The sequence below is a fragment of the Molothrus aeneus genome, chromosome Z, assembly GCF_037042795.1.
Source record: "Molothrus aeneus isolate 106 chromosome Z, BPBGC_Maene_1.0, whole genome shotgun sequence".
Taxonomy (NCBI): domain Eukaryota; kingdom Metazoa; phylum Chordata; class Aves; order Passeriformes; family Icteridae; genus Molothrus; species Molothrus aeneus.
The window spans coordinates 67,918,504-67,938,091 of record NC_089680.1 but is presented as its reverse complement, the minus strand read 5'-3'; the positions used below and the strand labels follow the sequence as shown (position 1 = coordinate 67,938,091).

The 19,588-nt window shown below is 40.6% G+C and overlaps 1 protein-coding gene across 2 annotated transcripts; it reads right to left on the bottom strand.

Moving 5' to 3' along the window:
- Positions 1 to 2,306: 2,306 nt before the first annotated feature.
- Positions 2,307 to 17,991, bottom strand: DCP2 (decapping mRNA 2). 2 transcript variants are annotated; one of them, XM_066569703.1, is made up of 11 exons: positions 17,934 to 17,991; positions 12,514 to 12,665; positions 10,733 to 10,860; positions 10,223 to 10,321; positions 8,569 to 8,721; positions 6,864 to 6,976; positions 6,649 to 6,756; positions 5,786 to 5,909; positions 5,149 to 5,256; positions 3,440 to 3,491; positions 2,307 to 2,742 (listed from the first exon to the last, which is right to left on the bottom strand). In XM_066569703.1, exons 1-11 carry the CDS (start codon positions 17,984 to 17,986, stop codon positions 2,579 to 2,581), a joined length of 1,254 nt encoding a protein of 417 aa, XP_066425800.1. In that variant the 5' UTR covers positions 17,987 to 17,991; the 3' UTR covers positions 2,307 to 2,578. The 2 variants fall into 2 exon arrangements, with proteins under 2 accessions (XP_066425800.1, XP_066425801.1); XM_066569704.1 differs by lacking the exon at positions 5,149 to 5,256.
- Positions 17,992 to 19,588: the final 1,597 nt, after the last annotated feature.

Sequence of the window (19,588 nt, the reverse complement as noted above, 5' to 3'; positions counted from 1 at the left end):
CAGTTGCTATTTCTTCACTGTTTTATGGAAGATAATGTAAACAGTACTTCTAAACTTAGAAATACAATTATAAAGGGATGGTGAAATAAGAACATAAACAACAGTAAACAAAATGTTCACGGTGCAGGGCATGTTGGAGCCCACCAAGTGGATCACATGCCACCACATTTACATAGTTTTAGGATAAACCTTACTAAGAAAGCAGAAAGCAATGCTACTACAGGAAACTGTACCCTTATACAAAAAAGTAAGTTATTGCATATTTATCACATTTATTTGCAACTCACATTAAGGCTAGGTTTACTAAAATGAATGACATATGTATAAGCTTCACTTTGGGCTGCTTAATGAAGCAACCAATGTCTCTTATACTGAACCAACCTTTCACTAAGAAGAAAAATATTACACAGTAAACAGAGGGCAGCCAGCATCTCCTATTCATAGAACATGCTTCCATTGTTCTAAAGACTTCCTCTTGCCTGGGACAGGACTTCCCAAACAGATGACAGATGCTCCAAGTTCACTGTTTCATCAACATCCCCATTATTTCACAGAGCACTATCTATAACTAATTTATCTGAAAAGTCAACTTATTTATAAAAAGATTTCCACAGCCCGTTATTTAATTATGCCTTAGGAGAGTCCTGTGAGCTCCACAGGCAGTAGCAGCCTCAGGATATGATACAAACTTCTGCCTCACCATGAGTAAAGGCACTTTTGCTGGGAAATCAACTAAAATAGCACAAAGAAGTAACTAAAGATTAGTTTTCACCTGAAGCTGAATAACATAACCTCCTCCAGCATTATCCTACCCTCTCAATTACTCTTCTTTGTCATTGTATGGCCTTTGGATACGTTTAAGAAAAAACAAAAAGAAAAAAAGTGAGTCAAAGCTAGATAGAGCTATTTCACAATTTGGTCTTGAAAAACAAGGCCCTCAGAACCCTTGTCCTCCAGAAGGAGGAAATGCTGTAGTCCATTTCTCCTGTTGACTGATACAGAAGTTGAACACTCCCACGGCCAAAATTATTACAGCACTGGAGTTCCAAACCACCTGGTGCCAGGCAGGTGAATAAACCAGGAGAAAGTTCTAAAGCTATTTCTGAGGAAAACACTAGGTAGGGTATATGAAGTAGGGTGGTTGAAGGAAGACCATGATTTTGGTTTTGGATGACATATGAGTTGCATAAAAACTCAGTGCATGTAGATACACTACAAGGGTGTAGTTCATTCAACCTATCAAGTTATCAATTACCTCTATTCTAGAGAAAAGTCCATTTTTAAATCTGGGACATGCTTGCTATCACAAGCTGCTGTGACAAATTATTTCAGTGCATTTCTCTCCACTGCAACACAGATGCTCAAAACCCACTGACCTGCAGGTGATGTAACAGCCCATCACCCCAACTCTTACAAGTTTTTTGTTCCTCCCTTCCATCCCCACCCCATCTTTCATGTTTTTCCTAAGAAAGCACTGTAGCTGAAAATTACTGAGGCTAGATCATTTAAATGCTAACTGCAAGTGCAATTCAATACTACTGGATATATACAGAGCAGATACACTACACAAGAGATCTGAGGACAACAGCACAGGATACAATACTGAACACCCTTGGAATAGTTATTGGAAGCCTGATTAAGCTGTTCAGTGTCACACAATGCCTCTATTACCCATGCACCTGCCTTCCTCCTCAGCGAGATCTACAGAGGCTTATTTACATTCAGTATAAATTCTACACAAGTTACGTCTCACAGACAAGTTTAAGCTTCTCTTTCTTCACAAGCAGCTGCTTTGTAACTTCTTATGCAGCTATGGGCAGTGCACAAGAGCTAAGTTGGACACTTTGAAGGGCTGAGTTTTACCCAGTTTGAGTGTCATTATTGAAGACCAAGGAAAAGTAGGTACAAAAAGTCAACATGCTATAGATTTGACTCAAGTACTAATGATTGCCAGCCAACAAAAACTATCAGTGTGAAGGAGGGAAGGTATTTGGGGCAAACAATCAGTACAGAGAAAGGATGACAGGCTGAGACTAGGTTTGAAATGTGCAACTTGGTTTCAAAATCACTAGGACAGAAGTGTCCTCTGAGAATTAGTTTCATTGCCACTGCATAATATTGCAATGTTCTACAAAATAATGACAAACAAGTCCAATAATTTACATCAGAACAGTTAAAAGGTTAGCAAGCTGGTAAACTCCAACAGTTAAAAAAAAGTCAATGACATTCTACAAAACACACGGCAAGTTACAATTAAAAAAAAATTTAAACCACAAAAAAATAAAACACAAGTAAAAAGAATGCCCTCTAATGCACAGCTAGGAACAAGTGAACTGAACATTGGAAAGGTACTTTTGTGGACAAAGGCTAGACTGCATTTAAAGTGCAACACTTGACTATGCCACTCCCATACTGCAAAGAGAACAAACCCTTCCAAACCAGCAGTCAGTCCCTGCATTGCATTTAAAAACAAACAAACAAAACAAAATAAAGAACTCCTGAGAAAGAGTAAGGCTGGATAAGAAACCCCCTCAACTGCAACAGGCAAGTCTGATTCTTACTCCTAATACGTTTGCTGTCAGAGGTCAAAACTTTTCATTATGGCATCATGGTCAAACTTGAAACTCAAGAAAGCTCTTGATGAAAAAACATATTTGTAATGGCCATTGCATGCCACAGAATATCCATCTACATGTTCTGGCAGCGCGTCTTCACTGGAGCAACACATCTCGTATGCTGCTTCTGCTCAAAGAGAAAAAAGTATGAAACAAATTCTAAATGGGAAGTTGCCAATAAAAGTATCTATAACAACAATGGTATAAAGCCATACCTCAAAATACATTCAATTAATATTTATAAGAAAACCTGTATGTTTGGTCATAAACAGAAGGTGACTCAAACCAGCCACATTTACAGGTTGTCTAGAGGCTGGCATGAATCTTCAAATTCACTGCAATCTGGAAACACTTTTAATAGCCACATACATATACACATATTTTACACATATAATACTGTTTCATTTCTCAATAGCCATTTCTTAACAAGGAGAAATGGCATGGCACTGTTTCCTGAGCAGCAAGTAAGGAACTGTGTGCACTCTTCTGCAGCTTATTACAAGCAGGACAGAAAGCCTTAAAACACACTCAATTACCAGCAATGTGTTGACTCAGATGCTATTTTTCTAAACTAGCTTTTAGTTACTTTTTCACTCAGCCACCTGGTGTATCAGTCAGTCTTAACAATTAAAGAGAAGCATTGCAAGACCAACATGAAACGGTATATTTTTCATTAAAAAACAAACAAAACCTCAGACTACCTTGAAAAACATGGCTTTATAAGATTTGGAAAGCTGGCATGAGGAAGAGCCCTCAATCATCATTATTCAGGTGCCTTCAGCCTGTAGCACAGAACAGTGGATGAAAATTCTGACTGCACTTGCCTGTTTCAAAGTTATCTTGAAGTCTTCTAGGATTAAGCCTTTTTTCACATTTCTGGTGAAGAGAATGACCATACATTACACATTTTTGATAAAGAAATGGCATTATATTAAAGCATCGTCTAACAGGCATGCTAGTTTGCTTTGACACACCTCACGTCTGAATTATTTTACCTCTAACTCAGCATTAGTTCTGTCACATTACTTGATCTAGCAAACATGCTTTAAATCCACAAGTCTTTCAGAATCATGCAACCTTTTAACAGTCACTAAAACATTTCTAACATGCAGACTTTTTAGGGGGAAATTTTGAATACTTTCTAACTGTTTTAAGACAGAAGGGTCTTGCATATGATGGTGTGTAATCAACATTGTGCATGCATAAGCCCACTCTTCAATGAGTTTGTCCCAAAAGAGGCAGGGGGAATGTATCTGCAGACATGCTGCTACTGCCAATTAAATTAACATGCTTTAGAGACACAAACTCAAAACTCTCCAGGGAGGAACTGCTTTGACCCCAGGTATTGGTGCTCTAAGTACACCAATACAAAAAAAATACGGCTCTTTGCACTCTCTGCAAATTAGGAGTTTCCTGGCCTTCAAGTTGCATCAGAAAATTATCACTGGACACTAAATATTTAAACTTCAAAAGACTGACCATCATGAAAACACAAGTGAAACAGGAAAAGAGAAATATTTAGAAAAGTTTGTGAAAAGCCTGCAAAGTAACTGTGGAGCATTAACAGTTATCTCCATGAAGATCTTACAGATTACCATTACAGTTTTTTCCTATTCATCTAAATTTCTGGGCAGTCAACTCACTCTTCGACACTCAGATTCAAACATAACTAATAATTTCTTGCCGCAGTAAGGATTTTAGGACAAGTTTACCATTTCTGTATGTTTACATGAGTAAGAGAAAGAAGGCAATAAACCCAAGCCAGAATGGGAAGAATCTAGTTTAAAGCCTGTAAACAAGAGAAACTAAAGTCTGGACAAGCCAGCTGAGCTGCACAGAGATCTGGGGGCTCACTGCTGCAAAAGAGTCAACAAAGTATACTGAAGAGCCATAAAAAACAGGGAATAAAAGCACATTCCACTATAAGAGAGAGCACAGCCCAGTGAGTCAGCTTCCATTGAGAACTGGACAAACACAATTAGTAACTGCAAGGGAAAGTAAAACACAAACAGTGTGAAACTGGAATTTACAAACTGCTGTAACCAGCTGTACTGTATGATTGAAAAACTATATGAGATTCTGGCATCCAAGCCAAGTCTGTCTGAACATTTTTTGCTGGAGAGAAGGGAAATAATAAGTATTTACATCACCACTTTCTAAGTGCTTCATGACAAAACCCCATGTTTACAGTAAGACATCATATGTGAATAAATAAGATGTGTACAGATCACAGAAGGCTTTTACATGACAGGAACCGGGAAAGCTGCAGGATTGTGTACTGAAACAGCTGACAAATTTTCAACGGCTAAAATTACTTCTAAAATGCACACTTTGAAATTTAGTATGTTTGTTTATAGATGTATATGCATACAAGGTAAGAAATGTTACACATCTACAAACATGGATCAAATACTGTAACCAAACATACTCTTGATAGATAGGCACTCTACTATGTTTCAGCAGGACATTGCCCTGGACATTTGTTAAGCATTACTGGAACCTACTACTGACACAGACACTGCATGTTTCTTACCAAGGTATGGTTTTGCTTAACTGGTTGACTGTGCAGTCCATTTGTTCGCTTCTTTTGGCTGGAAGTGTCTTGATTTTGCTTTCTGCCATTGTTCCTCACACTCTGACTCTGCTGTTAAGTCCAAAACAAGTAGAGGGAAGAGTTTAAATGGCAGAATTGGACATAATTGCATTGACATTTCCTACTTAGTAACTAAAACTTTCCTCCAAGTAACTTCAAAACATGTAAACACATTCTTTTGCAGAAAGACTGAAGCCCACTGAAATTAACCAAACATACACTCAAGCTACAAGGCTATCAACTGTTACTCATTCTCTCTTGCACTCAATATGAGAGAATTATTTCACAATTAATTGAGTTCAGTGAATTTCCATGCACTGATGCAGATAGATATACGAGAGATACCAGCAAAATGTAAAGTACTAATTACTATCTCTACATGAAACACCACAATTGCTCATACCACCACTTCTAGTGTGAGATAAATCAAAAAATTCCCAAGAGTATTCCCCCACTCTATTTTTGCATTCTCTGGAGATGAAATTCACTGGTTTTGTCCTAGAGAGGAAACCCTTATGAACAAAGACATCTGTTTTAAATAGTCCAGATGTATATGCTTGCCTAACAAACAACCTACCTTTACTTTCAAAACTTCAGACACCTCAGGATGATTATATGGCTTCTGTGGCTGTTTTGGCTTCACCAAGTGCTCTCCTGAAAAGCCATCTGTAAACACCTGTTGACTACAGCGAAGTTTGGATCTAGTACAGGAAAACAAAGACAGGTTACAACACAACTTCAAATCTACTGAGAGCAGAAGACAAATATGAAAAAAGTTACTGAGAACAATATGGAAGACAATCTTAAGTAACCTGTATGGAAACTCTAATAGTGCTCACTACCATTTGCATTCTCCACAGACAAGAGGCCAAGTCCACATTAACATTTGTCCTGTTGTTCTCAGCGTTGGTGTTGCCCTGGCACAAATTATTAAGTCCTCTCATAGGGACTACAGGTTTCAACATTTGCTCTACCACTTTTCACTCAGCTGAATCTAAAGCCAGCAGGACATGTTCCCCTACTGGTTCCCACAGGTTTTATCTAGCATTTCTTAGACTACTTTACAGTCCTGCTTTGGGGAGTCCTACTTTTCCTGTGCAGAAGGGCCAAAAATATTGAAGTTGAAGCACTGGAAGTTATCTACTTGCTTTTAGCTTCTGGTTTTTTTTTGATTCCCATAAACAAGACTGAAGAAATAATCCCAGTTCTGACACCTGTGTATCAACACATTCATTAACTTTTCACCTTACTTACAAGTCTATGATATACATCTATGTTGATTTTTCTGTTATTTACCTATTACTGGAACACAAATCCTTGGAGAAAGAGAAAAGGACAACCAGTATTGTATATAATTGTCATTGTATAATATTGTCATATTTGTATGACCAGTGTTTTGTAAGAAAGAATATAGAGATGTTAAACTGACCTGGTTCTTACCTAGCTTTTTCCAAGTTGGGCTTAGAGGGTGTGCTCCCTGCAGATGAAAAACCATTGTCACTGTCTGAGGAATCTCCATTCCTTCGGGAAATCCATTCCCTCAACGGCCTGTGAGCAAGGAGTAGTACAACAAGATCTACTTACCAAAACAAATCTAAAGAATTTAAAGTTGTCTGAAAGACCCTGGCCTAGCATTTGCCTCATCTCAAACATACCTGATGAAGGGAATTGCCATAAAAAATTTGTTAGGTGCCAAACCCAGCTTGGACTTTGGGGTCATGTCATTCCTGTGGCATGGTAATTTGTCGATGGAAAACCACTCAATATTCTAGAAAAACAAGAAATAAAATCAAAATACCCTCTATTGTAGCCGTAGCAGAATTTTACAAATGTTTATCAGCCACAATTATTTCCCTTAATTAAAAAATTACCATGGAAGACTTAAATTAACGGGCCACAACAGCATTTTTCACAAAAGGTTAATTAACTCTTCCGACTGCCCCTACAGTAGCAGATGGTACAGCACAAAATTGCATGATATCGCACCTAAAATATGAAAGGTATTAATCAGCAACTAAAGTCTGAATAAGAGTTTCACAAACAAACCAACCAAACCACTGCACAAAGAATGCCATGAATAAATGTACAGGCTTTGAATAACTTTCAAAAACTTTTTACTTAAAGTGTGATCAATACTGGACCACCAACATCCATTCAAAAGTGAGAAGGGTGTTTAGCTTGACAGTAAAGTTTCAGGTTTTGTTATAAAAGAAAAAAAACATGGAAATAGGATAGGATTTGTGTTATTGTTTAAATGTTATAGTTTTAATAGTTAAAACTGTATACTTAGCAGAATGGGGAACAAAATCAGGAATTCTGACCACAGACAGTGTAGAAGAACCCACATGAGATTTGCTATCACAGAATCTACTCAGAAAGCCTCAGGTCCAAACAAGATGCAAATTATGGAAATAAGTTACAAACAGAGCAAGTCTTCAATATAGTTCTACAGGGAGTACAAAACCAGCCTGCCTGGTGGCATTAGATCAGATGAAGACAAAACTTCAAAACTCTGTCATTGCAAGAACTCTTCAACATTCCCACACATATGGTCACTGTTCTACAAAGTACCATATTTACTGTATATTTTTTTTAAAATTTCGTCTTATGTCATATTTTTAAAAAAGAGGTCTTGAATGCAAGAAATTAAGTCCTGTCCACTCAAATACTTTGTTTATTTAGAAAGCAAGATGCCCTGTTTAGTGACACAATCTGCATGGAAATATAGCTGGTTTGAACTGAACTATCATAAAGGGAGAAAAAATTCAAACTTCAAAGATTACAGATACCACTGACAAAGGTTCCAACAAGTTGCTACCTGAGCCTTGGTCTTTCGCTTTCACAATACCTTTTAAAAGCCCAGTGGTACACAATGGTACATCCAAAATAGTTCCCTTTTTCTGTCCCCTTCTCAACTTCCTCCTTAAAATATACTATTTTTTAAATCCAAAAGTATTAGACATGAAAGAAAGAAAACAATCCTTAGTTTGTCCTTTTGATATGTAGGCTTTTGCACGTCCCCAACTAATAATTACAACGTAAGAATGCATAGTTACATTTGCATCTGTAACTAGGAATAATATGAAATTATTAATATATATACCACCTACAGAAGAGGAGAATTGTATTTTAGCAGCATGGTCTATTGTCTTTTCATGATGAATGGAGATGTCAGACAGATGTTCAAGTATGAGACTTGCAGTTGAGCTGAAAGAAGTCATCACAAAACCCTACAATGCAGAGATGCCACTGGTACCTAGCAGTGCTCATTGTGCTAGTGGGTTCATTATTTTATACACTTCTGGCTTTAAAAAGCAACTTCTGCAAAGTTCCTACAGATTCAGACAAGGTAGCACATACCCGAATTTCCCTTCTAGTTTTGGGGTTGAATTTGGTGTTCTTGGGAACTCCAGGAATGATGTACAGCCGTGCTAACTGATCATTGATTCGCAGCTCAATGTAGTCCTCTTTGCAGATATAATCTTTTATGTCAAATCCAGTTTCTTCAAACACCTGTGAAGTATTTTAATGAAATTAGTGTGTGTGTATTCAGAGTTATCCTTTACACAACCTATTACCCCAAGCAAAGGAATGACTATTTTTCAGATATATCCATGAAAGTTGCCAGGAAAAACAAATCTTTACACATAGAGGTTTGCTCAGAAATAGAAAAAGGATCTACATGCTTTAAATTTCTCTGAAACTGCAAACCTGTTTCATGCTTTAAATTTCTCTGAAACTGCAAACCTGTTTCACAAGTTGAAACAATTTCTATTACACCTACATGTAGCAATTTATTAATATGGATGGGTCTTAGTCCTCACCAACTTCTGAGGTACTACTGAACTCTGTAGGCACTGCCAAGTGAAGACCTCTTCAATTAGATTTTACACAGATGCAGCTTATGGTTTCAGATCTGTCCCGACTCCAGTGAAAGAAGTTGAAAGATTTATTTCAGATATAAAATAAATTGTTAGTCTATCCACAATGACAATCTAGCGTATCAGAATAAAGATGGTAATAGTGCTGATCACTAGTGAAATCTAAATAGATTTTTCAGATTAACAATATCGTCAAAATATCTTTTCCCCCAGTGTAACTGTGCTCCCTTTAATGTGTTTGCCGGCATAACTTGAAGAGGAAGATACACTTCATGCAACTCCTTCTTGAAGTAGCTGTCTAGTTTATCCTTGATAGGTATACTTAAAACAAAAGAAATCCCCAAAACCCTGTGATTTCTCAGATACTGATTCAGTCAAATTGAAGAACACTAAATGCATCATACTACTTTCCTTCATCTTAATTTTCTCTCTCAAAAACTCTGGATGTATTAAGTTGAATGAACACTGAATTTGTACCAGTAATGTTCTTTTACAGGCCATTTTAAATATGCAGCTTCACAACATATCTAGGTCTCCAGGAGCAATAAATACAGATTATTTTATGTTTCAGATTTTACTTGCAATATACAGTGATTCTTGTTCCTGAAAATAACTGAAAAATACCATAACTGAAAAATAGAAAAGTAAAGTTCTGCACAATTTTTATATTACATTCTACAACCTCCAACTCAGCTCTTTAGCCTCTTTACACAGACCAGTGTACATAGGATAAATTCCCATTTCTCCACATTTTTACAGTTATGGTGACCCTTGAAATTAATATACCAAAAGTCATAAATTACATAAGACTTCCCAAGCACCACAAGTAATACTTAAATATAAATTCACAGTTCAGCAGAGAACTTTAAAAAGAGTACTCACTTCATTTAGCACATTAGTGCAAAAGAATGTAAAACAAACAATTTTCTGGTTTTATTTTAATATATAACCTCAACCTTGATTACCATTTTGGAACTCAGAAAGGCACCAGAAGATGAATGCAATAACAGACTATTTATTCACACAATTTCAATAACAGGATTACCTAAGTAAAGTGCCTTTTAACCCAACACATATATCCTGATTTCAGCAAAATTTCACTTCTTTATCTTAAAGGAGCTGATATAACTTACCTCTCTAGCAGCACAGTCATGAGGTGCCTCTTCTTTATTTACTTTCCCTTTTGGAAATCCCCAACCAGATTTTGCTAAATAGCCCTGAACCAAAAGAACCTACAAAATGCAAGGGAACGCAACTGTCAAACATGCAGGTGTTCTAACCAATTTCATTAAATGTCTTCCCTCCACCATCCCCTTGTTCTCCAAAAGAATATGTTAGCCTCAAGGAAGGAAACCATTAGGTTTTCTGTGTTGTAGCAAGAATGGTGAAATATTTTACAGAATCATGTAACTCAGATGAAAAAAATAAAATCTCAGAGGGAAAGCATGCAGAAGTGTGTTTACTGACTCACATATTATATTTCTGTACATAGCCACCAATATCAAGTAACTGTCAGATCTCTGCGAATCTGACAGTGAATGTAAATTTCTTCAGAAGAAAAATGTAAACAACAAAGAATTATTTCTGCCAGCATACACCATCCCTCCCTCTAGACAGTCCTTCACAACTATTTCCATACTTACATTTTCAAGTGTCTCATCAAGGATAATTGCACCGTAGGTTGGCACTCCCATTTTGTATTCTTTCCACTCATCTAAAACCTTTTGTACATCTTCACCTTGAGGCAGTAAAAAGGGGCAGTGATTGAAGAGTATAGCAGCATGTCAAGGAAGATAAACTTAAGCAGCCAGTTCCAAAGTACATACCAACTATAAAAGATAGAGTAAACACTCCCTCCCCTAAGTCCTTTCAAGATAGATTCTCTTGGAATATATACAAAATATATACATAAATATATACATATATACAAAATATATACATAAATACAAATAATCCACTACCAAACACTGAAAGTCAGAGTGCATCAAGTAATTCAGCAATTCCTATACAAAGCAATCTAAACAAATAAAAAAAAACCAAACCAAAAACAACCAAAAACCAACAAACAAAAAAGATTGCACAAGGTTGATTGTTTGAGGGAAGGTAATTTTGAAAAAGAGTAACCCCATAACAGTTGTTTTGAATATGTATTGTTTGCAAACACATTTTATTAATTTTTAAGTGAGCAAGACAGAAAAAAAATCAGTTTCCTGTGCTTGAAATAAATGGGAATACATTTTTGCCACAATCATTTGTTAAGATTATGGCATAGAATCCTATCTTCAGTATTTATTATGCAAAAAAAAAAAAATTTAATGACATATAGTTACAGAAATCTAAATCCTAATACACTTTATCAAAACACATCATGCAGAGAAAATATAAACAACCTCTATAATTCTAAAATTTTGAGAGAAAATCTCTAAGTCCTTAATCAAAGTATTAATATTATAAATTACATATATGATACTACCAATAAAAAACACTCCACAGCAGAATACTTAAAAATACACTGCAGCAGAACTAATATTCATGGCAAATATGGGCTAGAAAGGGAAATATTAATGAACATATAACATCTATTACACTGCATTTCTTCTGCACTGCCTGCAATTACTAGGAGAATTTTGTTGGTCTGAAAATACATTTTTAATTAAAAACATATATAAAATAACAGCATAACATCGACCAACAGGATATGACCATATATTTACAGTTTACTGTTAAAAGCTGTAGTGTTTCAAAGTAAATATATATTAAGAAACTAACAGATAAGTATGTTGTGCAGTGAAAGCATGGATAATATTATCCTCAAAGTTAGAAGCAATATTTCAATCTTAGATCAAGAACATATGGGACAAGGCTAAAACTAAAACGTTTGCTGGATGAAAGCCACAAAGTTTTCTCTAGCAAGAACTAGATAGTACACATTCCAACAGCCCTTGTGAGCAAAAAAAAAAGCAGAGGGCAACCATCTGAATTCAGTAAAAAGAAGTTTCTACTCTACAGAAACTTCCAACAAATATATACCACTGCCCATGGCAGAACACATACCACCTTCAACTACTTTAACATTTATGTTACTAGTTACTTGAAAATTAATAAACTGCGGCGTTCAGTTTGAAGAGCATCAACAGCTCACCCTTGAAACCAACCTAGCATGCAAAGTGCAACCATAAGAAAAATCCTCAAACATCCGAAATGGACCATTTTCCATAGTTCTTTAGCAGCCCAAGAAACATCCCTTTTGTGGGTGCCACAAAATTATGGAAGCAGTGAACTCAGTAACATCACATACCTAGCAATACTAACTTTTAATCATTAACACATGAACTGACATTATCATACTGTGAAATACCGTTAACAATATTTAGTTTGCACTTTACCACCAGGCAGAAAACAATCAGAGTAATAAAAAGGATATCAGCTTTAGCAAAGTCTCTTATCCCACACTGAGGTAATCCTGGTGTGTTTTGCATGTAGAAATCCAAATAAAACCAATGGGCAAGTTCAATCTGAAAACACACTCTGATTGCATTGTCTCTCTCTTCACTTGGAATGTGCAAAATAAATCGGCTGCCAGGAAAGAAAAAGAGTAAGATTAGCCAAATCTACTGACTTAAATACAGCTAACAATAAAACATTGCAACAGTACAATTCTTGATCCATTAGCACATACCGACAGACCTCCAGATCCTTCTCATGTTCCAAAAGGACAGTAAAAAGTTTTCGCAAAGTAAAATACAGCTTTTAAAGTTAAGAAGGAAAATGGATTATTGTGATCTTTCAGAAATATCAATTACAATATACTAAGTAAATTTACTGTTGTGAAAACAGGAAGTGTGAAGATAACCTACTTAAATCACTGTATTACAAAAATGAAAGCATTTTTACAAGTCCATTAAAGAACATCTGCAAACTCTGATAAGATATTTCAGTGCTATTTTTTTCAGGATACAAGTTGAACATAGTTATATTTATTCACTTAAAACCACAGTAAACAATTAATTTACATAGATTTTAAAATTCAATATGATCCTACAAATTTCCTCAGTCTGAATCTGGGTTTAGCCCAGATACTGGCACACAGACAGAGTTACTGAGATAAAAGTTTAAGCAGCACTGTGTGATAGCTCATTTTAGTAAAGCAAAAGAAGCTTTATTTATTTATGTATTTGTATCAAAAGCAGAACTTCCTTTTTATGGTCGTACACCCCACTGAACTTAAATAATTTGATGGAGATCTTTGACATTGAGCTCCTGAGTGCAACCAGCTGAATTCCCAAAGTGCATCATATCACTGGTCTAAACAGAAACAGTGTATCTTTAATTACAATCTGACAAGTATGAATTGTCACAGGATCTCAGAATTAGGTGCCTCTCTAAGGCAGTCTGGCCAAGGACAGAGGCAGAAGGTCACTGCTGCAGGCACACACCTGACACTCCCCAAGCTTCCAGGCACATTCACAGGTCCCCCAAGTACTAGCACAGGTCTCCTTTTCCACCCCATAGCCCTGCCCAGATCCCAGACCCTCACACCCCTCTCACAGGTCCTGCCCCACCAGATGGCCCAGTTTGAAGTTTGCTAGAGAGAACACGCGCACGACAGGTCTGGGGAAGGCACCTGTCCCCTCCCACCCAGCGCATGGGCGGTGACACAGTCCTGCTGCAGCTGCGGGTGCTCTGCCCCTCACTGCCCTCACTCACACCACCTGCACCACAAAAGCTGGTTCCCAGGACACTCTACATTGCCATCCCAGACACTGGGAGCTGAGACCACCTCCTGGGAGTGGATGGCACTGAGATCTGCTCCCTCACTCCAGCAGCTGACACCCTTGCCCAGCTCCCATCAACAGCTCTCACTTCATCCTTGGAGCACACATATACAGGGCGTAGAGAGTGGAATTATCCAGACAAAAATAAATATTTACTAAGAAGATGTAAGATAGGACAGTCTGTGACACTTGGGCAGAAGGGTCAGACAGAGAAGTGACTAACTTGCCCAGTTTTATGGCCAGCCTCTTTTATACCCCTTTCTGCCTATCCTTCCTTTGTCCTCCCCTGCTTCTCCTCTCCTGTGGCACTCCTCTCAACCCAGAGTGTAGGATCCCCGCAGGTCTAAAGCCCTACCAGATACAAAGGAGAGGCTGATATTCCTGAGAGTGATGCCTGTGGTTTCTTGCTAGTTGGCCAATTAGTGCAATTAACAGGTTTGTTTCATGTCATTGTGTCTACTTCTGATTTCTTAGGTCTGTGTCTAAATATTTTTTCATTCTGATTCCTCCACTTTTTTCCTGTTTTCCAGGAATAGGTCCACACTCAGATAAACTTGCTGGAATGAACATTCCTATACTCCCCCATCAACCAGCGGCCAGGTTTGGTTTTCGCTACTGCCTTCCTTATCATTCCTCTTTTCAGTTTGTAGCCTTGTATGCTTTATTTATGGATTTCTCATCTTCTTATCATTCTTCTGCTGGGTTTGTAGCCTTGCATGCTTTATTTATTTATTATGCTTTTATTTCTCATCTTCCTAGCCAATTTTCACACAGAAAAAGGTCCTTGGCCAGATACCCTTAAAGACCTTGGCAGGCCTGAGAGGGAGTCTCTGTGAACCTCGTGAATTTCAACACGGACAAGTGCAAGGCACTGTGCCTGGGCTGGGACAATCCCAAGCACAATGTAAACACAGTCTAATCAGAGAAAGGATGGAGAGCAGCTCTGGGGAGGAGGATTTGGGGTGTTGGTGGATGAGAATCTTGACATGAGCTGACACTGTGAGCTCCCAGCCCATTCTTTTGATGGAACACAGTGTGCACAGCAGACTGAGGGAGGTGATTCTCACCCTCTATTCTGTTCTGATGAGACCTCACCTGAAGCAATGTGTCCAGCTGTTGGAACCCCAATAAAACAGGATGGGGACCTGCTGGAGCAAGTCTTCTCTGAGGCCTAATCTCCAGGACGTCAGGGGGGTAAAGAGAGCTGGAGAGGGGCTTTTTACTATGTCATAATGACAGGACAAGGGGAAAGAGAAAAAAGGAAGGTTTAGATAACAGGAAAAAAATTCTTCACTGTGAGGGTCATGAGGCACTGGCACACACTGCCCAGAGAAGTTGTGGATGGCCTGTCCCTGGAAGTGTTCAGTAGCAACCTGGTCTAGAAGGCGTCCCTGCTTTTGGCAGAGGGGCTGGGATGAGATTATCTTTAAGGTCCCCTCAACCCAAAGCACTCTATGATTCTCCCTTGCATAAATAACCTTATTCACATCAACACTTTACCACTTCCCAATTTTCAATTGGCACTACCACTCCCAATTTCTTTTGAAGGCTCTGCTCTTATCTATAAGGCTGCTGTAACTAAAAGATAAAAACTTAAAAGCCTACATTACATCTACTTGATGATATTTTCTTGCCCCAGCACTGCAGCTGAACATAAATCTAAAGATAAAATATGCAGCAGTATCAAAGAAAAGTAAGAATATTAAAGAATATAAAAGTAAGAATATCTCTAAGCCAGGGATTAGGTTTAGAGAACAATAGCAAAGCCAAGTACAATGATTACTTGTAAGTAATTAAGTTCTAAGTTACTTGGAGTGACCGAAGAGCTAAAACAGGCATCTCTAGGTGCAGCTGCCAGGTGCTGGCAGTGATGGGCTAATGCTGGACACACTGTGGGACACAGCTGGAGGCAGCAGCTGAGATGGTGGTGCCTGTAGGGATGTGTATTATAAGGACAAAAATGCCAGACAGGCAGGGGAAGTGAAAAAACCAGCATGAAACAGCAGTGCAAACACCAAAGTTGGAGAAGAAAAAGGAAGAGGAGATGTCCATCCTACAGCCTGTGGAGTATCACGTGCTGGAGCAGATGGATATTCCTGAAGGACCCTTAGCCCGTGGGAGTGATCCCACACTGGAGCAGGGGCAAAGCATAAGAGTGAAGGAGCCCAGAGAGGATGTGTTACAGACTGACCACAACCCCCACTGCCCATCCCGAGCTGCTCGCAGGGGAGGAGGTAGAGGAGAGTAGAGAATTAAAGGATGAAGCTGACATGAAGTTTCCCTGGGAAAAACAAGGATGCAGAAAAATCTTTTTTTCAATTTTTTTTTTTTTTGCTGTGTGGCTGGGTGAGCATCTGGCCACTTGAGCAAGGTGAACCAAGCACAGTCTGGAAGTCAAAAGATAGGGTAAAAGTACTTGTTTACAAGACAAAGGAAGTTTCAAGAAGCTGCTAAACCCACATTATGTCTCTGCACATCCACTTCTTTACTCAGTTAAACAACTCCATAGCAGAAGGCAGCATGAAAAAAACGGACCTGGATACCTGTAACTTATTATTTAACAATACCCAGTAACTGAGTAGGAAAAATCACTTTCTAGCAAAATTCCCACTAATATCACATATAGATTGAAGAATGTAGGAAACTACAGCTATTTTTATAACACGTTTATAACATCAACAGAATTACAATACAAAACACCATTTTTAAGACAGAAGATGACAGTATATCAAAGAAACACAGTAAGACACTGGGACTGATCCTATTACAATGTAAGATTCAAACACTCATGTGCCCTTCTATCAGTCACCCCAAGGAAGTGACACTAATAGGCTGTATCAGTTTTGTAATAACTGGAATTCCTCTCTGGATTTTCTGAAGAAGTCTTAAATCTTGTGTTATATGTGAACGGGATCTTAGAGGCAAGTTCCTCTCTCTGCAGGGAGCCCAAAGGAGACACAATGGAAACACAAACATGCTTCAGAGGCCAGATTTAGGGAATTGAAAATTTACATGTCTATCAGAAACTCTGACTCTTGCATTAGACAAGTGCAAAACAATACTGAGCAGGACAGTTCTACCCTCCTGTGGTATTCTCACTTCTAAACATTATCACTCACTTGAAAACCGTAATTACAGGAAGTATCTTTCCTCTTCAATAATCTTTCCCTCTTTTACATAAATACCTCACAAGGAGTCCCTTGGAGGTGGTAAAATAGAAGGATTATTTCATGCCAAATATCACATGCAGTTTGTGTCATCACATTCTGGGGATGACAGACAAATTACAAAGTTTTAAGGGCTACACCACAGATGATCAGAAGTTGAGACCGTAGGAGGGAAAACGCAACTTGGCCCTTTTAGAGAATCCACGCTTTATGAAAATCCAAACTCAAAGCCCCTGGAACAAGAAAAGCATTTCACTCTGAAAGAACGGACAAGCAGGAGAGGGCAGCTTCACACCGAAGGGTGTCCCTGTGGCTCTTCTCTTTCCGCCCGCTGGCACGTTCCCTTCCAGCAGAGGTAACTCACCAGAAGGGACTCCCTGACACCCCTTCCAAAGCTTCCCACCCCCTTCCAAGGAAACCAGACCTCGGAGCACTGAGTACCACCTCAGTGCTCGGCTACACGTCACGCCAGCCCCACGCTCCCAGCTCTTCTTTCACCTGCGCAAACACCGCCAACGCAGCTCTACCTTTTCCGGCCCAAACCGCGCAAGAAATCCCCACAAACAATGTTCTTCCACTTCCCCCGTGCGCCCGGTTCCCGGCCCGCTGCCGGAGCAGCCCCACACCCGGTCCAGAGGGTGCCGCGGGTAGCCTTCCCGCCCTTCCAGGACGGATTCCACGGGGAGGGCGGAGCCTCAGGCTCGGGGGAACGGGCCGAGTCTCGCCCTTCCGCTTCCCGGCGGGCGCGGGACGGCCAGAGCCGCCCCTCGGCCCGGGCGGCCTCGCACCCCCTCAGCGTCTCGAGCATCCCGGGCCGGCGCGGGCAGGGTCAGGCGCCCTTCGCGCCCTCCGGCAGCAGCGGCACGGCAGCCCCGGGGCCGCCCCCCGCCCCACGGCCGTACCTGCATAGGTCGTCCAGGACGCTGCTGGGGATCTCGGCCCGTTTGGTCTCCATGGGGAAGCGCGGCTCATCCCGACGCGGCGGAGGCCGGGGCGCAGGGAAGCGGCGGGGGCGGGGCCGCGCGGCGGGGGGGCGGTGGAGCGGCGGCTGCCGGGGCCAATCGGCGCCCGCCGCTGGCGGAGCGGCGGCCAATGGGGCGGGGCGCAGGGCGGGATCGGCGTGCTCAGGTGATCGCGGGCGGCCAATGGGCGACGCGGGGCGGGTTCACTGCGAGCACGCTGATAACGCGGCGCGCCGGGTCACGGAACGGGACACCGGGACACCCGGGGACCCGGACCTCCAGACCCGGTGAGGCACAGCTGACGTGCTGTGTCCAGCTCTGGGCTCCTCAGCACAGGGAGCCACGGGAGGGGGTCCAGCAGAGGCCATGAAGATGAGGATGGTGTGGGGCATCTCTGCCTTGTGAGGAAGGGCAGCGGGAGCTGGGCTTGTTTAGTCTAGGGGAGATTGAGAGGGGATCTCATTAATGCGTGTCAATTCATTATAATCATTAATGCACGTAAAGATCTCCAAGGCGGCTGCCAGGAGGGTGGTGCCCAGCGACAGGACGAGGAGCAATGGCCACAAACACAGCAAGTCCCGCCGCAATATGAAGAACTTCGTCGCGTTTGAGGGGTGGCAGAGCTCTGGAGCCGCTGCCTGGGGCGGGTGGGGACTCTCCCCTCTGGAGACATTGAAAGCCTCCTGGACGCTTTGTTCCTGTGTCACCTGCTCCAGGTGACCGTGCCGTGGTGGCGGGCGGACTGGAGGGGATGATCTCCGAAAGGGAATAATTCTGTGATTCTGCGAAACCTAACCGGCTGCGGTGGCATTCCCGGAGGAGCCTCCCTGCCGGCAGAGGGTATCGCTGCTCTCTCCGCTGCGGCTGGCATTGCAGCCTCTGATTTTAAGTTGCAGCGAGTATTTAACGCATATCTTCTCTTGTTCTTCCCCTTCCTTTGCTCGCCAAAGTGCCTGAGCTCCGTCTGGCTGCTCTTTCCCTCAGCGGGATTGAGGAGAAAATCAGCGAAATGAGAAAACACGTTGGTTGAGATAAAGACGAAATTGTCTAGCAAGTTATTAGTATTGCCTATTAAACTATAGGTAATGCAAAAGATGCACACACAAGAAAGCAAAACAAGAAATTACTTTGCTGCTTCCCGTGACCAGGCAGGTGTTCATCCATCTCCAGAATGGGGATCCATCATGTGTAACAGTGACTGGGGGAGACAAATGCCATCACTCTGAATGCCCCCCTTTTGTTCTCCCCACAACTTTATAGCCTGATTGTGATGCTATATGGTATGGAATATAATCAACACTGTGTTCAGCACAAATCCAAAACATGGCTTCATACTAGCTAATTAGCTCTGCCCTAGTCAAAACTAGTGCACAGAAGCACCAGTCCAGCATTACCCTGAAGACACAAAAAGTATATATACATTCACAGTTCAGTTACTGACAGGCACAGAAAGTGAGAGGTGTATCCTTTGCCTCCTTTCCAGAAATATAACAAAAAACAGGAGGCTCCATGATAGCTCCAGAAGTATAAGGAAAGGGCATTCAACCAGGTATAGAAAGAACAATACTGTAAGAAGACTTTGGAGTCCAGTCTTA